Source organism: Pelodiscus sinensis, chromosome 5 (assembly GCF_052426305.1).
Source record: "Pelodiscus sinensis isolate ZL-2025 chromosome 5, ASM5242630v1, whole genome shotgun sequence".
Taxonomy (NCBI): Eukaryota; Metazoa; Chordata; order Testudines; family Trionychidae; genus Pelodiscus; species Pelodiscus sinensis.
The window spans coordinates 42,887,440-42,912,362 of record NC_143056.1 but is presented as its reverse complement, the minus strand read 5'-3'; the positions used below and the strand labels follow the sequence as shown (position 1 = coordinate 42,912,362).

The window sequence follows — 24,923 nt, the reverse complement described above, 5'->3', positions numbered from 1 at the left end:
TGGAGGTAGGTGGCAGACTACATTATTTGGAAAGGAACACACAGCATAAGAAGTTTGAAAACTCTACACCAACTACAGTTCAGTTTCCCTCCTGCTGTGAACAAAACACATTTCTGAGATCCCAAATTGCAGGTCCCATAACACCAATTTTGTATCCTGCTAAGTATTGTCGGAAAGCTGCTACAAACACACCATCTCCTGCCAGGTGCAGTAGTAACCTCTCCTCTGACATTTGCAGTGACTAAGATCGTCTCCCACCTGATGGTGGCAGAGCCAGAGAAGATTTATGCCATGCCTGACCCCACCATGCCGGAGAGTGACATCAAAGCGCTGACAACCCTCTGTGACTTAGCAGACAGGGAACTGGTGGTGATCATTGGATGGGCAAAGCACATCCCAGGTAACAAGGGGGAAGTTAGGGGAGGGGAAATGAGTGTGAAAGGCAAGGGGAGGTGATTATTTACCACTGTGAGCATCACTTTATCTTGGCACTCTGATGAGCTGAATCTACTTCAAGAGAAAGCTGCTCACAGTGAGGCCTTCGTTGGCAATGAGTTCAATACAGTATATGATTGATTTGTGCAAATTAATGATCTACGCTTAGTGTCCTAGGATTATGTGGTAGCTTTACAGACCGTATTCTACAGCAGTCAGTAGTGCCTGTGACTGAGTGGGACAACAGTAACCCCTGGCCATGAGCCTTTGGGATTATGTGGGACAGTGGTGGGCTTTGGTGATTTTTGCATGCCCTATGGCATTGGCTCAGGACAGTCTGAATCCACTGTGTCTATAGATAACCATGGCAACTGGATGTTGTACCCAGTCTTGTTATATTCCCCTGTTGCCAGTAGTGGCCAGGAGCTGTGCTGCTGCAGCACCACAGAACAGAGAGCCCAGTGCCCATCTGAAGGGGAAGCTTTCCTAGCCAAGAGGAGCAAGGCCAATGAGCAAGGCTCATCCATGTGGCAACTGAGGAGGGCACCACTTTGGAGCTCCTGTTTCCTGTGTTGATGGAAGGTGGGAACATTTTGACTGTAATGGGATCTGGCTCCACAGGGAAGCTGACTGGGGCGTGTGCAGGCCTTCCATACTGTTCATTCAGCACAGCAGCAGCGTTCCGTGTGGAACATGAGCACTGTAGCGACAGGTTCCAGGCTGAAGGAGAGACCATCTCCCTCATTCAGCTCATCAGTTGATGAAGTGGGTTTTGCCCATGAAAGCTCATGGTTCTATACGTCTTTGTTAGTCTCTGCGGTGCCACAGGACTACTTGTTGTTTTCCCACTCACATAGTGAGGGCTCCCATGTGATTCCTGCCATTCAGAGCCCACAGCTTGATCTTATGTCAAGCTCCAGAACATAACGCAGCAAGAGGAGAAGACCTGGCATCTTAGACAAAAATTCTGATTGGGTAGCAAAAGTGCAGGGCGAGTGGGGAGAGATTCCAGAAGTGTCCCCAGAGCTCACTTTGCTGCGTTGCAGAAGACTTCTTCTGGTGGACATGCAGCATGAATTAGTTGATCAGCAGTCTCAGCCCCTGCCACTTCTTTCCCCCCAGCCTATAGGAATATTTTGTACTCAGCTGCTGGCCTAATCTGCTGTTGATCATGCACACAGTGCTTCATCTTCTGCACAGGTTCACACTCTCCCCAGCCCACTTCTTGGTTCATCAGTTCCATGCTTCAACCATGCAGCATCTTTCCATGACACATTTTAAGTCCCATCTGATCACTTGGTAGGATCTGCCATAGTTCAGTTGTCCTAGCCTAGCAGGCATTTGACTCATGCAGTGACTGATTTCTGCAGTTTGTCCTTGTTCTCTTTGGGTATGTCTACACTACCACCCTAGTTCGAACTAGGGTGGTTAATGTAGTCAATCGAAGTTGCAAATGAAGCCCGGGATTTAAATATCCCGGGCTTCATTTGCATCTTGCCGGGCGCCACCATTTTTAAATCCCCAGTAGTTCGGACTCCGTGCCCGCGGCTACACGCGGCATGGAGTAGGTAGTTCGAATTAGGCTTTCTAATTCGAACTACCGTTCCACCTAGTTCGAACTAGGGTGGTAGTGTAGACATACCCTTTTTGGCTGCTGCTCCTCTTGGTTTTGGAATGACTGTTTCTCAGTAAATTTTGTCATCATTGGATTCTCAGGTTGGTGGCTCCGCTTGAGAAGATTTTCTGGGTTGCTTGCAGTGGGGACTTCTGGGCAGCTTGTCCTACATGTACAAAGGGATTCAGGCACCTAAAGAGCAGATTTAGACCCTTGTGAGCCACAAAGCCCCTCACTTAGCTGCCTTATATGCACCCACATTCACTTGGCACCAACATTTCCACTGTAAAAGTTCCCTAAGACTCCAAGTTCCTCCTGCCTCTGGTCATGTTCACTATGGCATCAGGAAGCGGGAGAGGTCTAGACAACTCTTTCATGCCTTAGCTGCAGCAAAATCCTCAAACCAGGGGAAAGACAGGCATTTCCCCGCCTGTCCCCACAGGGCTCAGTCCAGTCAGTGCACTCAGAGAGCATATTCAACACCACCTCCCTTAGGTCATGGGGATATGGTACTCACCGGGGATGTGGGAGACACACGTCCACTCTCCCACTGACCAATGAGAGAGGCTTTGAACAGGGGTTTCCCCACCTCCCAGGTGAGCGTGTGACTAAAGGTTGTAAGAGAGGCCACCGCTTCCTCACAAGACACCTGCATAGCCTGACTCCAGACAGCAGGTTGTGGCTTTAGATTGCAAACAGAGATAGGTGCCTGGAGCCTGGATTTAAATGCCTATCTCCATGGTGGGGGTAGATTAGGACACATCTCTCTTCTAGGCATCCACCATTGGCTAGTTTACCTGACTTTCCACCTGGTGTGCAGACTTTTATGGATCCCATTCTTAGGCATCCACATGTCCCCCTTCACTGTACAGGGAGCCTAGGGGCGTAACTCAAGCTTTGAAGCTCCTATTGTGATTTGCTAGGCACCATGAGTTAGGTGTTTCATAGTCACACCCCTGACTGTAGAGCAGGGGTCTCAAACTCCCAGTCCATGGGCTATTGTGGGTTGGAGTAAATGCACGGTCTGGCCTGAGAGTGCTGGCAGGCTGGGGAGGAGCAGGCTGTCTGTTATTGTTTCCTAAGCCTCACTCTGTCTCCCACCGTCCTGCCCTCTCCTCCCATAGCACCCCATCCTCCAAGGGACATAGCCTCAGGGATTATCGGGGGAGGGCCTAGTGTGGCTTGGCACCAGCGGTTGAGCTCCCTCACACTTCCTGTGGCAGCAGGAGCAATTCCTCCAGCCTGAGATGGCCCATGGGCTGGGAGTTTGAGATCTCTGCTGTAGAGATTGGAGAAATAGGTCTTTCTGGGGGCAGTGTTTGTGAGCGGAGGTTAATGCCAGGGCTGCCCTTCTTAAAGGAGATCTGCAGTATCCGGGATTACACCACTCGCTAGCTGTGGAATCCACCTGGGGCTGATTCAGCACAAACTGGGCTATGTTGCTGATTGAGGATTCTCAGCCTGGATTGCTCCATTAACCCAGCAGCCGGGTTAACTCCCTTAACAGAAAGGGCATGAACACAAGCCAGCTAAAGATACGGCAGCACAGCCAAAAAACCCCACAAGAGCAAGCGTCCGAGCTCAGGTGAACTATTTCAGGCTTGTGCTACAGAGCTTCAGTGCAGAGGCTCCTGCTTAGCTGGGGGCCCAGCCCAAATGTCCATGCTGCTGTTCCTAGCCCTCAAGTGCACGCCCGGTCAGCTGACCCAGCCCTGACACTTCCTGCCCTGGTTTTTTGCTGCATGGCCCCACCCAACACAGTTACTCACAAATTACTCACTGAAGGAGATTCAGGGGGTAGCTGAGTTAGTCTGTTACAGAAAAAAAACAACAAATGGTCTGGTATCACTTTATAGACCAGTCATCTGAAGAAGTGGGCTGTGCCCACGAAAGCTCAGGATACCATCTACCTGTTCTGTTAGTCTATAAAGTGCTACCAGACCATTTGTTGTTTTTTAAATTACTCACTGTGAGTGTTAGTTCCCAGACATCTAGGTGTGGAAGTCCCTTATCACTGCTGTGCATTGCAGTAACTCAGAGGTCACTTGCTTAGACCTGTGATGAACTTAAGCTGCTCCTCCCTGAATTTTATTATGGAAACTTTTTCATTTTAGCGCTGCTGCTTCTGCCCTAGCACCGGGAAGTGGACAGTGACTGCTACACTGTAAAATGGGTACGACAGAGTTCTCCTGCAATCTCCCCTATTTTCTATTTCCCTTTCCTGTGAATAAACCCCATTGTGGCAATACAAGCACCACATGTCCTGGGCTGGTCAGAGCTCAGTCCAGCTCAACAGTAACAAACTAATGGCTTTACACAAGCACTTTTAATACAATAGACGACAGACTTTTTATTTTAATCCCTCCCCCGTCACAAATAAAAATAATAAAACAAACTGAGTGAAGCAGCAGCACAGAGAAGGAGACTGACTCAAATGGGTGTATCACTGCAGCTGGTTTCTTTCAGTCTGCACACCCCGAAACTCAGCCATCAAGGAGCTCACCCATCAGGGCTAATCTCACACACAGGTTGCCACACAGCTGAATTCTTAGACATGGGAGGCTTGATTTCTCCACAGGCTCTTAGGCTGAGCATTTGCAGGGCTTGTCTTTTAGACACCCTGCTGCCCAGTGGGATTCACAGGTTAGGCAGCCAGAACTAGAGAGGGTTCAGAGCTAAAAAAGGGACTCTCAGAAGCCAGCAAGCTGAAAGGGGAGCTGCCTAAGCGAGCCCCTCTCAGGAACCAAGGCCTCAAGTCAATGCTGGTCAGAGATGCCTTCTGCCACTTGGGAGTCTCTAGTTAAAGCTGTTCTACTTTGTATAAAATACTTAAATAGCCCTTGGGCCAATGGGCAGAGGCCACTACCAGTATTTTTCCTGCAACAGCCTAGCAAACTCCTTCTTACAAACAGCTTGTTTATGATGATAAACTTATCCCCTATTGGCACATCTAGGCACCAGCAGTCTGGCATGTAGCTTGCACATTAGGCGTGTACTCAACATGAGGGCCCTGAAGGAGTATTTTTTATAACATCATTTAGTAGTTTTGAATTGGCTGCAAGTTTGTCTTAGCAGGGCACCGTGGTTCCCTCAAAATAATGCAGTTCCCTTCAAGTACAGTGATGCTCATTGGCAGGTAGTTCACCAGCGCCTGTACATCAGGGGTAACCCACAAGGCCAGCACATAGTCAACAAAAGCTTTCTGTGAGACAGAGGGGACTGTGGGTGCAGCTACACTTCAGAAATACAGTAGCAGTGACACTGAGTCCGCTGCCTTAGGCTCGCACTACACAGCTGAACTAAACGCTGCAGACATCCCTGCTGAGGCGGGAGCCCAAGCTCTGAGACCCTGCCCCCCAGGCAGCAGCGTGAGTGGGAACACCTACTGAGCCCCATGAGACTGGCTGCTGCTGGGATCTTTCTGCAGTGTAGACACACCCTATGGGACCTGTCCTGCTGGTCTGCTCCTTTCCTGGCACATTTAGGATCTTTTGGGATTTAGGATCCTGGCACATTCAGGATCGTTCCACTGCTGCATGGCCAGTTTTATGACCAACTGGCTTTTGAACTTTTCAGACCCCAGAGGAAGGACAGACATTTGCTGGAGCCTCTGGCAGTTCCTGCAGTAGTTTTATCCTACCTCTAGCAGAGCTGTGGTTCAGCCCACGTTCAGGTGTAGAATGACTGACCTGAAACTCTAGTTTAAGCGATTTTGCAGTCATTCAGCTGTTCGCAATGGCTAAGAAAAAAAGTCTGATGAGTTTGGCATAATGGCAGTCTCTTGAAGGCCTATGACATTGAATTGACCTCTTAGTTCTCAGACCAAAAAGTCTAAGATAGGGAGGGGTTGGCTGTTTTCTTTTCATAGCTGTGAGTTGTACCCGTTGTGATTGTGTTGGGTTTATTTGGGGTTTTTTGAGTTTTATTCCATAGCATGTGAGAGTTTGACACTCACTCTAAGTCAGTGGGTGGGCATTCGTGTGGCAGACTGTAATCCCTGCTCTAGTGTCTATTAAGTTGCCCATTGCCCCCCAGGACATGGGTAGTTGGGGGCATGTGCATGGCTCTGTTAGACAGTTAGATGCTATGGGATCCTTATCAGTGGAAACTTTGGTGCCTAGTGTATTAAGGAGCTGCTGGAAACTGGGATATTTGATGATCTAAATGTTGGACTTACTTAAGCACCTAAAGTTGCAATTAGATGCCTACCTCCCCCTTGTAAGTGTAGCCCCTGAATCTCAGACATCAAGAACAAAGCAAAAGCACTAATATCCCATCTGTCAGTCTTGTGTTAAATTAGAATGTTGTTTTTAACAACCCAGGCTCAGGAACGAGCCCAGCACTTCAAGGTCCCAGAGCAAACTTGTTCTTTAATGTCAGCAAAATGAAACTGATTTAAGCTTAAAGCCACTCTCCTGCCATCACGAACATGAAAATATTCTTTAAAAGTGTTGAGCAAACATCATTAGCTCAGTGTCCTCCCCAACCAGCTTGGAGTCCTTCCCCTTTGGATGAGACTTGCCTTCTTGTTCTCCTTCCACCCAGCCCCTCTGTTAATCACCTTTGTATTTCATCTACCTTTTACACATGCTTTTGTGTAGAAGAGGAGACTTCTCTTGAGGGAAACAACAGAGGCTGTCCCGAGGTATCTGTTGTACTGTGCACACTGGGAAGCTGATCGCAGCAGCACAGAATGAAATATGGCAAGTGGAGTGACAGCAGCTGTGTCTGGAGTGGCCTCAGATCCTATAATTACAGCTCCCTTTATTACCTCTGCTAATGGCCCTCCAGGATGACAGAAATGATAATAAATTAACAGATTATGAACTCCACTTGCCACAAATTATGTGTGTAGGTTTAAAAAAATTCTGGGAGAGCACCCTGCCAAATCATTGAAATAAAAAAACGAAATGTCACCACAGCAGCTAGAGCAAACCAGGTAATTTTCCACAGGGGATGTGGCAACCTGTGGCTGGAATGCGGGGGAATGGAATTCACGCGTGGCTGTCGTGAGAAGTGATCAGTTTTGTGCTAGGCTACAGCCGAGAGAATGCAGCTGCAGCACTGTAGAGTCTGACTGCTTCAGTACAAGGGCACAAGCGGGTGGAGTGGGGCCTGAAAGTTGAGTGTTCAGCAGCCGTGAGCACCAGGCTCTAATATAGTAGTACCGAGGCACTTGTGTCTCATTATTGAAGGGTCCCGTGTGGCAAACTAGCTGAGATTCACATTTCGTTGCTGGGTCTGACTGTTGTGCCGGCAAACAGCACAGATAACACAGTTGTGTTGCTGGAAGTTCTTTGGTTCTGTGTCATTAATGCAGTTGGGGTCTGTGCTAGGGATGTTAAGGACTAGTCAACTATCCGATAAGCAAATGCTTATCGGATAGTCAGTCGACTAGTCAATCCCCACCCCCCTTGCTACCTCTATCAGATAGAGGCAGCAACGGGGGGAGGGAAGAGGGGGGACTTCAAAGCAGCAGCAACACACATCTGGTCCCGGGCTCTGTGCAGCGTTTCAGCAGAACCTGGGGTCAGTTGGAGATTCCCTAGCTGATGGCAGGTTCCATGCAGCATTTCCCCAGAACCTGGGGTCAGCTGGGACTCCCCAGTTGATCCCGGATTCCATGGAAATGCCGCGCTGGAGCCTGGGATCAGATGGAGAGTTCCCAGCTGACCCTGGCTCTGCGTGGCACTTCAAATCAGCAGTGCCTGAGGTTAGCGGGGGACCTGGGATGTAGCTGGGTACAAGTTAGAGCAGCCCTAAATAGTGCTCTCACTTGCACCAAAGACTAGAACAGCCCCTAGCCAACTGCAGCATGGTGGGGGTGCAAAGGTGGAATAAAATACATCAGCCAGACATGAGGTTCTAACCCTGTATCTATAGTTTTGCATTCAGTGGAGGTCTGTCTGTGTACTGTTTCTTGTCATACATGACTCCCTAATCTTGTTTCTTCATTGGTATAGGAGGCAACAGGTGAATAAAGTCTTTATGGCCAGTAATTCTTCCAATTTTAATCTGACAGATTCTAGAAAATAGGCTAGAAAGGGCAGAAGCTGGCAGTCCCTGCTAATGCCAATTGGCCCATAACCTCACATTGTTTCTAACCAGGTCCAGCAGAGCAGAAAGCTTCCTTCTTTCTGGGCACAGGTTCACTTACTGGTTCTAGTTCTTACCACAGATCTCCACCTAAACTCTGTGGCTACGTCTAGATTGGCATGAGTTTCCGGAAATGCTTTTAACGGAAAAGTTTTCCGTTAAAAGCATTTTCTGAACAGAGCGTCTAGATTAGCACGGACGCTTTTCCACAAAAGCACTTTTTGCAGAAAAGCGTCCGTGGCCAATCTAGACGCACTTTCCCGCAAAAAAGCCCCGATCGCCATTTTCGGGATCGGGGCTTTTTTGCAGAAAACAAATCTCAGCTGTCTACACTGGCCCTTTTGCACAAAAGGGACTTTTGCCCGAACGGGAGCAGCATAGTATTTCCGCAAGAAGCACTGATTTCTTACAGTAGGAAGTCAGTGCTTTTGCGGAAATTCAAGCGGCCAGTGTAGACAGCTGGCAAGTTTTTCCGGAAAAGCGGCTGATTTTCCAGAAAAACTGGCCAGTCTAGACACATCCCTTGAGTTCGGTGACACCAGCATAAATCCAGAGTCCACATCCATTGAGGTCCATGGAATTATTTTATTTATACAAAGTTGAGATCAGTATCTGGCTCTAACTCCCAGATCTCTGGTGGTGACTGATCTTCAAAGTGGGTAAGAGAGACACAGGTGCCATATGTCAGTGGTTCTCAACCAGGGGTATGTGTGCCATCGAGGCATGAAGAGGTTTGATGGCGAGTAGATTGTATTATTTGTCGAGCCCTGCCCATAGCTAGACCAAATATTATCTAGAGCATCCTTCATAGGTGTTTGCTCTTAAATATCTCCAGAGATGGAGATTCCACAGCCTCCCTGGGCTATTTATTCCAGTGTTTAACCACCCTGATGGGCAGGAAGTTTTTCCTAATGTCCAACCTAAACCTCCCTTGCTGCAGTTTAAGCCCGTTGCTTCTTGTCCTAGCCTCAGAGGTTAAGAATTTTTCTCCATCCTACTTGAAACAACGTTTTATGTACCTGAAAATGGTTGTCCTGGTCCCTCTCAGTCTACTCGTTTCCAGACTAAACAAACCCATTTTTTTCCAATCCTGCCTCATAGGTCATGTTTTCTAGACCTTTAATCAGTTTTGTTCCCTTCCCTGGACTTTCTTCAATTTTTCCAGAAATGTAGTGCCCAGGACTGGACACAATACTCCAGCTGAGGCCCAATGAACATTGAGTAGAGCAGAAGAATCATGTCTTTCTTATGACACTACTCTTAATACATCCCAAAAATGTGTGCTTTTTTTTGCAATAGTGTCACACTGATGACTTTTATTTATATATGACCCCTAACTCCCTTGCTGCAGTACTCCTTCCTAGGCAGTCTTTTCCCATTTTGTATATGTGCAACTGATTGTTCCTTCCTAAGTGGAGTACTTTGCATTTGTCCTTATTCAATTTCATCCTCTTTAACTCAGACCATTTCTGCAGTTTGTCCAGATAATTTTGAATTTTAACCCTATCCTCCAAAGCACTCTCAACTCCGCCCAGCTTAGTATCATCTGCAACTTGTATAATCTGAATAACTGATGAAGATATTGAACTGAACTGGATCCAGAGGTGAAATTAACTTAAATTGATTATGGGTACTGGTGTATCACCCCCTGCCAGGAGGGGGCACAGTGCAAGGGATTGGGAGGTTGTGATAAGACAGTACCTTTAAGAGATGTGAGTTTGGAGTAGGATTGGAGGGCTCAGGGCAGCATGTGGGGATATGGGGGATGCAATATCTGAGCCCTTAGCAATTATCTTCAAAAAGTCATGAAACGGGAGATATTCCAGAAGATTGGAAAAGGGCAAATATAGCTATAGCCTAGGTTTATCAGGTAGTTGAGTCCACTACATGATCCACCCTCCCTCCCCCCAGCACTTGCTGCCTCTGTATCAGAGGCAGCAAGTGGGGAGCAGGAGCTGGTGCTGGGGGAAACTGGCTTCAGTCAGCTCTTTGAGTATTCTAGGAGTTTTCAGATATACCTCAGTCAGTTCCTTGAGTATTTCATCAAGTCCTGATCATCTAATTTGTCTAAGTAACTTTTAACTTGTTTTGTTCCTATTTTAGTCACTGGCATTCACTATGTTAGACATCCAATCACCCCCAGCCTTCTTGGTGGTCAAATCAGCTAGATATTTGCCTAGTTTAGAATAGACTACATGAAAAGTACTAGTAAAATCAATAGAAACTAAAATTTCATGCCACCAATGACTTGTTTATACTGCTCTGTATACTGTTTAAAGTTTTTCACCAGGGTGGGGGGGGGGGGTCACAATTTAAGTCGATCATAAAAATCAAAAGTAATTGATTTGTCAGTAATAGCGTGCTGTCACACGGTTGTATTTTTTATGTCTGACTTTGTGAGGTGAAACTTAGGGTACACAAGACAAGTCAGCCTCCTGAAAGAGTACAGTAGTCTGGAAAGGCCGAGAACTACTGCCGTAGCTCCATCTAATACACACACTCCATTCATTTCCATCCAGCATACTTACTAGCAGTTTTCCAACACTTTCTGTGGGTGATTGTCATTTGCAGTGCTTTTTTTGTAAGAAAAAAGGTGCCAGTACTCCAAGCTCAAAGTTGTTGAGCAAAAACAAACAAAAAAATCTTCCCCATATTTATTGTCACAACAGCTCTTTCAGGTAGAGAAGTGCCCCATTTTAGAAATGAGGCAGAACAAGACTAAGCGACCGACCCAGGGCAACTGTGGGAGTTGAACTGAGGACCCTCAAGTCCCAAGCTTGCATCTTAAGTCCTGAACAGCCTTCCTTTTTGGAGTTGAATGAATGGCTAATGCCACAGTGGGGAGTGCAACTAGGAGAGAGTGAGAGAGGCTAGAAACATAGGGAACTGAAGTTATAACAACTTTTCTGCAAAGCAGCCCCCCTCTCTCCCAGAGGGGATAGCACATTCACACCACATGCAGCAGAGGAGAGTGTCAGCAAGGCATCAGAAATCAGGAGCTTGATGTACATTTCTCCTCAGGCCATTCTCCCATTTACTGCCCTGAGACACTGAGGTAAAAGGGGGACTGTATCCCAGCTGCAACAGACGGGGCTAAGGAAGAAGGAAGAGGTAGGTCTCAGAAATACATTTTTTTTTTTTAAAGAGAAGGAACAGGGGGGTATCAAACTTGCCCATATGAATACCTAACTCTTCAGGATAGCCACACCCTACTAGCTGACTCAAGAACACAGCCAGTCCTTTCTCTACAAACATATTCAGGGCCTGGAACAGGCCTGGATTGTTAGCTGGAAAGAAGCCCGTGACAATGGGGAGTATGTATGAGCCTCCCTCCCACAGCGACGGTAACCCCATGCTATTGGGTGGATAGATTGAATCCCTAGCTGAGTGCTAACTCATTTCACTCTCTATTCCAAGCTCCTCTCCCTGGTGGTCTTTAGCTGTTCCCTTATTCCCTCTGGCACTCCTCCCCAATGGATTATCGATTCCTCCCTCCCACCCACTGCTACCCCCCAGACCTCACACACACACCCCCACGTGACAGCTGATTGGTATCTGTTAATTAATGTGGCCTGGGGCCTCTTTTCTATTCAGGGGCCTGATAAGGGAAATTGGATGTCCAAGGGCTGCCATGCCATTATCACCCTTTGCTTCCCCTGGCAACACAAACACAAAACATGGTGTAGTGATAAATAAATAAGACTAACCCATCTTCCTACCCCCACTTCCTTAGGCTGAGATAGCACTGATAGAAAAATAGAACCTACAGTCAGTCAATACAGCAATCACCAGCTCTTTTGTTAATTGCTGACTTGATAACAAGAGAAATCAAATGATCATTGCAGTGGCTGGTTACCTGGGCCCAGACACAGGACTTGAGCAGTGCAGACTGTGGGAATAAAGGGCATCTCACTGCATACAATTTGTGGCCTATGGAGATGGAGAATCTCGGAGGCGGGGGCTAATGAACACAGATGAGGCTGCAGGAGGAAGAGGGGCAGAGGACACTGAATGAGTTAAGGAGAGAAAACTTAAAAAAAGGTGGGCGCCTGGATGTGAGGGAGGGGAGAGAAGGCTGCATCAAGTCCCAGGTGTTTCTGCTGCTTAGAAATACCCAGGCCTTCCCACTTCTGCTCAGTTCTGAGAGACTCTATTGCCAGGACAGGCTGCCCCGTATAAACACCGTGCTCTGCTCTCTGTCATGGTGGGCAGGGATACTACACACAGAGTTTAGGATTTGCAGACAGACACAAGGCACTTGTGTCCATTCAGGAGCCAGTGTCAGGCTGCTACAGAGCCTGAGGCCATCTCTGCAGTACCTCTCCTTTTTCTTACAGCCCAGCAGAGTTTTTCCTCGTTGCTTCACCACTTCAGGCAAAATCTCTTTCATACTCCCTTGTATTTCAGACACTAGAGCAGAGGGTGCCTCTCATCTCAATCTCAGCTCTGTCATATGGGTGGTTGTGCACGCACGCTTCTTTTCGTGTGAACAGTGCTTTGTGCCATCCTGTTTATGTTCGTTTTGTCTGTGTTTGGAGGGGAGGGGGCTGCCTTGGTTCTGCCCACCTCCGTTGTGAGCTCTATTCATGGGGCCAGGCTCCATGTCTGTTTAGGGATCTGTACCTTCTTGCTACTCGGTTTGTTCATGCTGACCCATCTCTTGGTATTTTAGGTTTTTGTCTGGCATTGTGAGCATTTTGGGATATTGTGGGGCTCTGAGTAGAAATCTGGAATTGTTGAGTGTGGGGAGTCATGATGTACAGAAGTGGAACATGTTTTCATATGGATTTAACTTTTGATCCTCCCAGTTTGCTACAGTGGAGGAAAATTTGAGCTGAGATGACATTTTGGTGAGCTTAACTCTTGGGCAAGCATCTTCTCTCAAGAATCCACTGACTCCCTTTGGAGTGCTGCTCTGTCCATTGTCATACGAAGACAGGACAGAGCTCCTTGCTGGGGTGGAGAGAATAGTTTGCATTACAGAAAATACAGCAGGAAGAACATAGAAACAAGGTACCTACCAGGCAGTGCTGCAGGAGGAGCGAGGATCACGGTGTTGCCTGAGGACTGGGTTGTATTCCGGGCAGTGCTGCAAGGAAATGGGGAGGAAGAAGAATGAATTCCAGGCAGGACTGCGAGTGAACTGGGAAGTAGAGAGATGGGTGAACTCCAGGGGTGCCAGACACTATATGATTAGGGCCATGTAAATTCCTAGACAGGGTATGTCTACATAGCCCATGGCAGCAAGCCTTCCAGCCCACACCAAAAATGGTTGTGTAGCTCCAACAGCTCAGGCTCTGAAGCCTGAAGCAAAGGGGATGGGACGTTAGAGTTCCATTCCAAGCTATAACTTCAGAGCACTGTCTACCCAAGTTTTTAAATGCCAGCATGAGCCTCGCAAACCCAAGTCTATCCACCTGGGCTAGGAGGCTCATTGCCATGGGCTTTGGAGATGTGCTCTGTGAGCCCATGTCCCATGCAGGCAGGCGGGGACTGGAGAAATGGAGTGACGCCCAGAAAAACAGGGGAGTTGTGGGGGGATACAGCCTTTGGAGCCCATCCCAGTTTGACCCTGCTTGTCATTTGTCTTGCCAGGTTTCTCTAATCTCTCTCTGGGGGACCAGATGAGCCTCTTGCAGAGCGCCTGGATGGAGATCCTCATCCTGGGCATCGTGTACCGCTCCCTGCCCTATGAAGACAAGCTGGTCTATGCCGAAGACTACATCATGGATGAGGAGCACTCGCGCCTAACAGGGCTGCTGGAACTCTACCTGGCCATCCTGCAGCTGGTGCGCCGCTACAAGAAGCTGAAGGTGGAGAAGGAGGAATTTGTCACCCTCAAGGCCCTGGCCCTTGCCAACTCAGGTAAAGTCATGATCTGGGCTGGTGTGAGGCTCAGGGGAGCCAAGGCCAACATGGATCTAGCACGTCAAGATGCTCCTGAGGAGTCAGAACACCAGTGCCTGGCTACACTCTGGTTCCTGGTAACAGTGAGTCTCTCCAGGGGATCTAACACAGTACCCACTCTCCCCACTGTTTGTCTTTTAAATTGAAAGTGAATTGAGTACCTTGGGGAAATGGAAGCCCTCTCTCTAGAGGTCTGGAAATAGCGTATAGAAGAGGGATGGCCAATAACACAGTGGTGAGTTCACTAGGGTTAGACCCTGGTGGACCGCCACTATTATATTTACCTGCATGGCCACGGGTAGCAGTGATTGAAGCTCCTGTTGGCCACGAATCGGTGTTCTCGGCCAATGGGAGCGTCGAGAAGCAGTATGGGACACCGCTTCCCATAACTCCCATTGACTGGGAACAGCGATTTGTGGCCAATGGGAGCCGTAATTGCCAGTACCTGCAGCCATGCAGGTAAATATAGCAGTGGGGGCCCGCCCGGAGCTAACCCTGGTGGACTGGATCCAGCCCATTGGCTGGTATTTGAGGAAAAAGGATCTATATCAGGAGTGGGCAGCTGGTTTGTGCTCCCAACGTATGTCCCTCATTGGAGGGGCTGAGGCTGGAGTTAAGAAAGGAAAGATGAGCCCTTTCACTCATGAGTCCCCATCTCCACTCAGGCCTCAAGTTTTTTGAGAGAGGGACTGGCTGGCTTTTGGAGTCAGAACTACTGAATATGGAGCTTTTTTCCCCCTAGTGTCCTGGAGCCAGGTCAGGAGGAAAGGCTGGCTCAGGGGGATCAGAGAATGGAATATGGAGCCTTTTACTTTGAAATCACCAGTTCCTATGCAAACTCAGGGCAGGGCAGGGGAACAACTTGGCTCTTTTAAAATAGGACGTATCACATTTTGTTTCAAAGGCCCTGTTTGAATCTGGCCTGGCTCGGTGCTGCCTACAGAGAAGTCAGACTGTACAGTCTGATTTTATACCCTGCTCTGTCGGAGGGGGGTGCTGGCCAGTGTGAAATTTGTTGAAGGTTCCAATCCCAGTTGACAAGTGTCCACAACACCAAAACCACCACTGCACTTAGCATTTGAACTTTCCCCCTTTGTTAGCAGCCTCAACAGAGCAGTCCTGGTCAGGGCCGGCTCGAGTCATTCCTGCGCCCTGGGCAGCGGGCACACAACGCATGCGTGGCTCCGCCCCCTGGCGCGCTGTGCACCCTACAGCTGCATTCGGGTGCGCAGCACTTGATTGCAGCTCTAAGGGGTGCCGTGTGGCCCCTTACAGCTGCCATCAGACACCCCCCATAGGTTGGCGCCTCGGGCAGCTGCCCGGCTAGCCCCCCCCTTAATCCGGCCCTGGTCTTGGTCTGAACCGGCCATGAAGAGTAAACCAGTTAAACGGGATTTTACATCCCTAATAAAGGGGTCAACTGTTCTGGGACCATGAATTGAACACAATACTCCAACTGAGGCCTAACCAGTGCAGAGTAGAGCGGAAGAATGACTTCTCGTGTCTTGCTCACAACACACCTGTTAATGCATCCCAGACTCACGTTTGCTTTCTTTGCAACAGCATCACACTGCTGACTCATATTCAACTTGTGGTCCACTATAACCCCTAGATCCCTTTCTGCCGTACTCCTTCCCAGACAGTCGCTTCCCATCTTGTATGTATGGAACTGATGGTTCCTTCCTAAGTGGAGCACTTTGCATTTGTCTTTATTAAACTTCATCCTATTTACCTCAGACCATTTCTCCAATTTGTCCAGGTCATTTTGAATTATGACCCTATCCTCCAGATTAGTTGCAACCCCTCCCAGCTTGGTATCATCTACAAACTTAATAAGCGTACTTTCTATACCAATATCTAAATCGTTGATGAAGATATTGAACAGAGCTGGTCCCAAAACAGACCCCTGCGGAACCCTACTTGTTATGCCTTTCCAGTAGGATTGTGACCATTAATAACTACTCTCTGAGTACAGTTATCCAGCCAGTTATGCACCCACCTTATAGAAGCCCATCTAAGTAGTATTTACCTAGTTTATTGATAAGAATATCATGCGAGACCGTATCAAACGCCTTACTAAAGTCTAGGTATACCACATCCACCGCTTCTCCCTTAGCCACAAGACTCATTATCCTATTAAAGAAAGCTATCAGATTGGTTTGACATGATTTGTTCTTTACAAATCTATGCTGGCTGTTCCCAATCACCTTGCCACTTTCCAAGTGTTTACAGAGGATTTCCTTAATTACTTGCTCCATTATCTTCCCTGGCACAGAAGTTAAACTAACTGGTCTGTAGTTTCCTGGGTTGTTCTTATTACCCTTTGTATAGATGGGCACTATATTTACCCTTTTCCAGTTTTCTGGAATCTCTCCTGTCTCCCATGATTTTTCAAAGATGATAGCTAGAGGCTCAGATACCTCCTCTATCAGCTCCTTGAGTATTCTAGGATGCATTTCATCAGGCCCTGGTGACTTGCAGGCATCTAACTTTCCTAGGTGATTTTTAACTTGTTCTTTTTTTATTTTACCTTCTAAAACTACCCCTTTCCCACTAGCATTCACTATGTTAGGTGTTCCTACAGACTTCTCGGTGAAGACCGAAAAAGAAGTCATTGAGCATCTCTGCCATTTCCAAGTTTCCTGTTACTATTTCTCCCTCCTCGCTGACCAGTGGGCCTCCCCTCTCCTTGGTCTTCCTCTTGCTTCTAATGTATTTATAAAAAGTCTTCTTGTTTCCCTTTATTCCTGTAGCTAGTTTGAGCTCATTCTGTGCCTTTGCCTTTCTAATCTTGCCCCTGCATTCCTGAGCTGTTTGCCTATATTCATCCTTTGTAATTTGTCCTACTTTCCATTTTTTATGAGACTCCTTTTTTATTTTTAGATCATGCAAGATCTCATGGTTAAGCCAAGGCGGTGTTTTGCCATATTTTCTATCTTTCAGACACAGAGGAATAGCTTGCTTTTGGGCCCTTAACAAGGTCCCTTTGAAAAACTGCCAATTTCCCTCAGTTGTTTTTCCCCTCAGTCTCGATTCCCATGGGACCTTACCTATCAGCTCTCTGAGCTTACCAAAATCCGCCTTCCTGAAATCCATTGTCTCTATTTTGCTGTTTTCCCTTCTACCCTTCCTTAGAATTGTGAACTCTATGATTTCATGATCACTTTCACCCAAGCTGCCTTCCACTTTCAAATTCTCAACCAGTTCCTCCCTATTTGTTAGGATCAAATCTAGAACAGCTTCCCCGCGGTAGCTTTTTCAACTTTCTGAAATAAAAAGTTGTCTCCAATGTAGTCCAAGAACTTATTGGATAGTCTGTGCCCCGCAGTGTTATTTTTCCAACATATTTCTGGATAGTTGAAGTCCCCCATCACCACCAAATCTTGGGCTTTGGATGATTTTGTTAATTGTTTAAAAAAAGCTTCATCCACTTCTTCTACCTGGGTAGGTGGCCTGTAGTAGACTCCTAGAATGACATCACCTTTGTTTTTAATCCCTTTTAGCCTAACCCAGTGGTCCCCAACACGGTGCCCACGGGCGCCATGGCGCCCGCGGGGGCATTTGTGTGCACCCACCAAGTGCTCGGGGCTGGCCTGGCCCTGGGCACGTGGCGCATGCATGGTGCCGGAGCCGGCCCCGGGCGCATGGTGCACAGTGAGCACCAGCTCCGGGAGCGCTGTGGATTGGCCGCCCGCGCTCTGGGCACGCGGCGCTTGGGGGGGTAGCGCCGGCCCCGGGCACGAGGCATTTGGGAGGGGGCGCCGGCCCCGGGTGCAAGGCTATGGGGGGGCCCCGCCCCTGGGTGCACAAGTATCCCCGCCCTCTGACGCCCAGCGGGCGAATGGCCACGCCCCCGGGCCCCCAGCAACCTCCAATGGTTGGGGACCACTGGCCTAACCCAAAGACGCTCAACACTTCCGTCTCCTATGTCCATCTCCACCTCACTCCAAGTTTTTAATATATAAGGCAAAACCTCCTCCCTTTTTTCCCTGTCTATCCTTCCTCAGCAATCATGGTAATTATCAAGATAAAATGCAACATAATTTTACAAAGTTAGATCAGGTTCATCTAGCATGATCTTCTTTGAGAAAATAACTGATTTTTTTAGGCAAAAAGAAATGCAGTAGCACTAATTTACCTGGATTTCTGTATGGTGTTTGATACAGTTCCACATGGGAAATTATTAGTTAGCTTGAACAAGATGGCAGTTAATGAGGGAACTGAAAGATGGCTAAAGAACTGTTTAAAGGGGCACCTACAGTGAGTCTTACTGAAAGATGAACTGTTAGCCTGGAGGGTGGTTGCTAGTGGAGTTCCTCAGAGACTGGTCTTGAGACCAATTTTATTTAACATTTGCCTTAATGACCTTGCCACAAAAAGTGGGCATGTGCTAATAAAGTATATGGATGACACAAAACTGGGAGGTATGGCCAATATGGAGAAGGATCAGAATAGCATATGAGATGTCGAATGTTGAAAACTGGAGTAATAGCAATGGGATGAAATGTAACAGAGGCAAATGCAGTGTCATGCATGTACAGACTAATAAGAATATTTTCTGTAAGCTGAAGACATATCAGTTAGAAGCAACAGAGGGGGAGACAGACCACAGGACGACTATAAGCCACCAATGCAATGCAGCCATAAAAGAGGCTAATGCAGTCCTAGAATGCATCAGGCGAGGTATTTCCAGCAAAGAGAGGAACACGTTCTTGCCGTTATTCAAGGCACTAGTGAGACCTCATGTGGAACACGATGTGCAGTGCTGGTTTCCCATGTTTAAGAAAGAAAAATGCACACTGAAACAGGTGCAGACACAGGTACTGGGATGAGCAGAGTGATGAGTCAAGGAGCTTTGACTTGTGCCTAACTACCAAAGGCCTAGGGGAGCTATGATTGTGCTCTATAAATAATGGAGAGGCGTTAGCTATGTTAAGCACCATTACTGACACAAGAACAAATGGATATAAACTGGCCATCAATGATTTTAGACTTGTAAGTAGGTGAAAGTTTCTAACCATAGGAGGAGTGAAGTTCTAGAACAGCCTTCAAGGGGAGCAGTGGGGACAAAAAACCTAACTAATTAGCTTCAAGACTGAAGCTGCTTCACTGCTGAAGAGGTGGTATCATGAATTTTCCTACAGTGGCAGGTGGCCTATCTGCAACTGCTACTAGCAAAAATTGTGGGAGGAAACTGTGTTGCTAGAACCTTGGCATATCACTGACGCTCTCTGTGTGTGATGCTTCCAGGAGCTGCTGAATAGGACTATTGAACAGAATGAGGGTATTTTATTGGACAACAACAGATAAAGAGCAGTGATCACCACCACTTCCCAATACTTCATGCTAAACACTCAGGCAGCAATCAGATCCTGAATCTGCGATTACCCTGTTACACTGTGCTGCGTGTGCTACGGTGTCAGCCTTTCAGAGGAAGGGCAAAAAAAAAACAGAGGGGCAGATTCATTTAAATTCCACTGCCAAGGGGCTCCTTGTCATGTAGCCCAACCCCTATTTAGTTAAGGGCATCTCGTCCTGGCTGTAGTCTTACCCTTTACTTCTCGCAGCTGCCCCAGCTGAAGTGATTTGAGCACAGTTCTGCGGCAAGGGATGAACTGTGCAGCAAATCCTGGCATGGTGGAACATAGACACCCCTGCTCCTACAGGGCCCCAGGCTGCCTGCTTGAACTAAACATCTGGGCTACATCTAGACTTGCAAGTAGGAATAAGAGATCCTCCGGAAAAGGGCTTTATTCCGGAGGATCGCGCCAGTCTAGGCGCTCTTTTCCGGCTTTTCCCCAAGCTGGAAAAAAAGCGGCGGCCATGTTTATTTAAATCCCGCGGGGGATATTTAAATCCCCCGCGGATTTCCCTATTCTGACTTGCCTGCTTTGCATGCCTCTTCCGGAGAAGGGGCCAGTCTAGACGTAGCCCTGTTGTTGGGGTAGCAACAGGCCCCGCTGCAGAAATGTCATCGACTGGCTGTTCATTATCACACATGCACCCTATCCCCCAGCCACAGAGCTGTGGAGAAGTGCAGCATGGCTCTTGCTGAACGTACAGGTTAAGAGGGAATCCACAGACATGCTGTATGTCCCTCAGCCTGGCAGACTCCCTCCTCCTAGGTGTTCTGGGGGCTGTAAAAATTCATAGCCATTGATTTTTGTAATTAACAGTTTATCAATGCAATCAACACTGGCTTGCTGATGGATTGCTGGGAAATTAATCCTGTTATATTGCTTTATTTTTTTGCAGGCCATGGCAGAATTGGGGCTCTTCTCAGTATAGAGAGGGGCAATAGGTAAACCAGGTGTGGGATGTGGCTGGGACTTTATAAAACAAACACTCAGAGGAAAAAAAAATAGGAAATTCACTGCTTTTAGGGCCCTTCAGCCTATAGACATCAGATGCGAAAAAAGCAGCACAGTTACACTGATTCACCTGTCATACAACAGCACCACTCTAAGAGCATCAGGTTTATAAAGCAAAGCAAGTTGCATACTACCACCCGATTCGATCCCACTACCCTTAAGGGAAGGAACACACAGCGCACGAGCTCCTGCAAGGAGCCAGTGATAAGTCAGATCTGGTTTGCTCATTGGAAGCTGGCTCTTTGTACCTTTCGGATAAGTTACTCAGCTGCTCTGTGCCTCAATTTCCCCATTTGTAATACACCTCCATCTTAGTGGGGTTTGATGTTGATCTGTAAAGCACGTGGACATTGGCAGAGTACAACTGCTAGCCACTCACCTCAAAGGTGAGCTGTTGGCACCTGCCCATGTGCCTCAGCTCGCCCATGCAGCCACGCCAGTCACACTGCTCAGCAAACAGGGTGGAACAAGAAAGCCTCTGTGGAGAAGGGATAAGGGGTTTTAGATTTTTTTGGCTGGTTAAAAGCCACACTTCCGCTGCTCCGTGACCCTCTGCTCCACCATGTCCTGTGCTGGGTGAGCCCACTCAGGGGCTACGTCTACACTGGCATGAATTTCCAAAAATGCTTTTAACAGAAAAGTTTTCCGTTAAAAGCATTTTCGGAAAAGCCCGTCTAGATTGGCAGGATGCTTTTCCGCAAAAGCACTTTTTGCGGAAAAGCGTCCGTGGCCAATCTAGACGTGGTTTTCCGCAAAAAAGCCCCAATCGCCTTTTTCACGATTGGGGCTTTTTTGCGGAAAACACTACCATGCTGTCTACACTGGCCCTTTTGCGCAAGTCTTTCGGAAAAAGACTTTTGCCCGAACAGGGGTAGCATAGTTTTTCCGGAAAAGCACTGATGATTTTACATGAGATTGTCAGTGCTCTTCCGGAAATTCAAGCGGCCAGTGTAGACAGCTGGCAACTTTTTCCGCAAAATCAAATGATTTTGCGGAAAAACTTGCCAGTCTAGACACAGCCAGGAAGCGTGTAAGTTCCACGCTGACAAGAAAAAGCTCTACTCCCGTGGTCGCCAGTCAGGTCTGAAGCAGTAGCCACGATAGCGGGATAGCTGCTGCTGCTATAGCAAACTAGCCACACTCAGCATGTTGACACCATGGCTCTACTCCCACCAAGCTACAGCACCAGTGGTACCCATGTGATGGCCACAGCCACTCATATACACTGGTACCCTGTGACAGCCCCAGAAACTGCCCTCACCCTCCTCCAGCACTACAGGCCCATCTGTGGGAGTTGCCCAGTGCATGGCTGCCACTGCTCCAACCTCTTGTTTGGCCTTGTCTTTTCATTCAGCAGCAGGGCAGCTCTTGCACCCAGTTGCTGTGTGTCGCCCCCTGCTGAAACGTCCTGAGAGATTCTTAAGAGCAAGGTGAATGGCCTGCGTGCAGCAGCCTTGCCCAGAGCCCTCAATCTAGTGGGCGGAGAGCAAATGACCATGAAAAAAACAAGCGCCGAAAACGTCCTGAGCAGCTGTGGCTCTTCTCAAACTGCAGACAAAGGCTACTTAAGGCACCGTGGGTCGCAACCCTCCACACGCTGCCAGGGTCAGTCTGCCTGGGACCTAGTGGGTCCATCTCACTGCCACTCCAGGCAGCTGCACAGCAATTAGTGCATACTGATGAAGCTATGTGGCAATGTTAATTATACCTACTGAGATCACTCCTGATGGATGGCGCAGCAGCAGCCCTTCACTGTTCACATCACTCCCCCTGAGGAACATGGAGAGCTGGGAGGCCTGGGAATAGCCAAGTAGCCAGCCTAACTCAAGCCAGTGTCATTCTTGCACAGCTCTCTAGCCTGCCTGCAAGTCACCAGCCCTCTCTTCAGAGCCCTCCTGTCCCCTAGCTGCCACTACCAGAGCCCCACAACACCAGCATGGCTCTCTGTGCCAGGTTTTGCTTCCAACGGCAGCCCTGCCAGCCCTTCTCACAGGGGCCGGTGCTTCCTAAACAGAAGCAATTTTCCAGAAGCCACAGTATTGACAAATCCTAGTGTCAGCTCCTTTTCTGTTTGGTGACTGCTATCCTTCTCCCCTCCCTCAGATTCCATGCACATAGAGGACATGGAGGCAGTGCAGAAACTCCAGGACCTGCTCCATGAAGCCCTGCAGGACTACGAGCTGAGTCAGCGCCACGAGGAGCCACGGCGGGCGGGCAAACTGCTGCTGACCTTGCCCCTCCTGCGGCAGACAGCCGCTAAAGCTGTGCAGCACTTCTACAGCATCAAACTGCAGGGCAAGGTCCCCATGCACAAACTCTTCCTAGAAATGCTAGAGGCCAAGGTCTGACGGCCCCAGTGCCAGCCCGCAGCCGCCGGGGAACAAACTAGAAACAAAGGCGCAGACACAGAGCAATTCAGCAGCAGGGGCCGGCTTTTATCTCCAATCATTTATTATGGAAGAATTATTTAACGTCCAGCTGTCGGCCTGCTTGTCTGCAGAATCTCATGTACAGAGGGGGAAACTCTTTTAATCAGTCACCTGTTTCTCTGTTTTTGTTTTCTCTGTAGGAAGTACCAGAGCGTGCTCGTGCACTTGCAGAGGGGGCTGGAGGGAATGTGGGTCCCTGAACAGCTATGCTCACTGCTGTATCCAAGGCAGCCTGTTCCACAGCTCCCTCCACCAACTCTGGAGAGGGGCAGGACATGAGGAAGAAAAGAGTCAATAACCTTCAGCTGGTGGTGTTGTGAGGGGAGGCAGAGAGGGTGGCTCCTGCTGTTTGTCTCCAGCTCACAGGCCCCTGGGGTATGTGCTTATTTAGAAAAGAGCCTCATGGGACCTCTTCACTCCAAGGTGGTTGCCTCCTGCACTCCCCTAGCTACACATAACACATGTACATAGAGGTCCCACTTCCTGTTGGGAAAGATGCCCCTGCCCATGTAAGATATTTGGCAATCTTGTACAGTGTGTCATTACGCCTGGCTATTCCGCTCCCCGGGCAGTCCCCCATTCCCGTGGGCTAGTCAGGTGGGAGGCTTTGTCTCAGAAAATGTGAGTCCCCTCTCTCCAGGAAATGAGCCTGACATTTTGCTCTGGTGCTGGATTCATGTGATAGTCTCTGCATCCTCCCACATGGTGCTAATTAAAATCTCTCCATTTCTACCATGCAATGATCAAATCTGCCTCATCAACTCAGAAAATAGCCCTCCCCTCCCCCCCCATGACAAATATCTGTCTGCAATAACTGGGCCCAAATGTAAATACCCCCCTCTTACAACCAGGGGCATGGTCCATCCATTTTGGATAGAATGGATGTTTGCCTCCATAGAAGCTTGGACTTAACTCCAGTTGGAACAAAGAGCATTGTCCTTTAAAAAAAATTACATACCACAGACCTGGGAAGCTGCTAGTTAGTGCTATCTTAAAACACAATAAAATTCCTGAGTCTCACATTGTTAGCCATGTCCCCTTCCCTCCCCCCCAAAAAATAAGCAACCACCATCTCAGACTGCTCTATGGCCTAGTGAAGCCTCATGGAGCTGGTGCCAAAAGAAAATACTTCTTTTTAGAAAACTTGCATGGGGAAGGTTTGTGCCTGTCTCCTAAGAGTTGTCCTCCCCTCCTCTAACCAGTTTTCTAGAGTGGCTTTCTATGGGGGAAATATCAACTCCATTAGCCAGAAAGAAATCAGGGAAGGAGATTCAGTGACTGTACCTTCCAGGCATTTGTTCAAAGCCCACCTGACAGATTTCCATTCCAAAATGACAGTGCGCTGCATGAAAATTATCTTCTGGTGCCAGATCAGTGGCTTGAGATGGGGGTGATTTGTGCATCCTAAAACTATGAGCATGATCTGACTGACCCCTTGCTGACAGTCCCAGGAGAAAGGCTATGACCTGATGGCACAGGTTCCCTCCCCTCGATGTAGGACCTGCTATGAAGCAAAGATGAGGTACGTTAGCAGACAGTATATTGGAGTTTGATCTCTATGAGAGCAGAAGACATTGTCCAGGGCTGTCATTCAAACGACTTTTGCCAGTGCTATGCTCACTCCCTCACTGGATCAACCACGTTAAACAGCAGCTAGAGTAAGCCCATAAAAGTTTTAGGTGACAGAACCAACAGCCACTTGACTGTTTCTTCAAGGCCAAGAATGGACAGTGGCCTTGTGCTGCTGATCATCAGCTGCCTGGAGACAGAGACTTAGATTGTGTCAAACATCTACATCATGCTTCACAACACAGGGGGAGATGGAAATGTGTGTTGTCGGCCTGTAGCCATCCCGGAGTACAGCTGTACTGTTTCCGGCTGTGCGGCCCCAGATAATTTTACACAAACTAGGATGGGCTCTCCCCAGCACTGAGGCCTACCCCTTGGAGTCACTTCCACCCAGAGCTCCACAGGCAGCTGCACTGACCTGTGTTCTGAGGGAGCATGGCCATGTCTCTTTTCTGTGCAAAGTTCCCTTTTGCAGACCAGGTTGTAAAGGCCTCCAGAAGC

General features: G+C 48.3%; 1 protein-coding gene and 1 long non-coding RNA gene across 5 annotated transcripts in view; one reads left to right on the top strand and one right to left on the bottom strand.

The window, feature by feature from the left end:
* ESRRB (estrogen related receptor beta) overlaps positions 1–24,866 on the top strand; it is a 183,846-nt gene extending 158,980 nt beyond the window's left edge. For all 3 annotated transcript variants that reach the window (XM_025181980.3, XM_025181979.3, XM_006117787.5), the window contains 3 exons: positions 239–400; positions 13,742–14,011; positions 22,528–24,866. In XM_025181980.3, the coding sequence (XP_025037765.1) occupies positions 239–400; positions 13,742–14,011; positions 22,528–22,772 (677 nt within the window). In that variant the 3' untranslated portion in view covers positions 22,773–24,866. The remainder of the gene's footprint in view (positions 1–238; positions 401–13,741; positions 14,012–22,527) is intronic.
* Positions 1–24,923, bottom strand: part of LOC112544898 (uncharacterized) — a 197,272-nt gene that overhangs the window by 4,646 nt on the left and 167,703 nt on the right. For both annotated transcript variants that reach the window (XR_016349618.1, XR_016349617.1), the window contains one exon: positions 13,168–13,235. This is a non-coding gene — a long non-coding RNA (uncharacterized LOC112544898). The remainder of the gene's footprint in view (positions 1–13,167; positions 13,236–24,923) is intronic.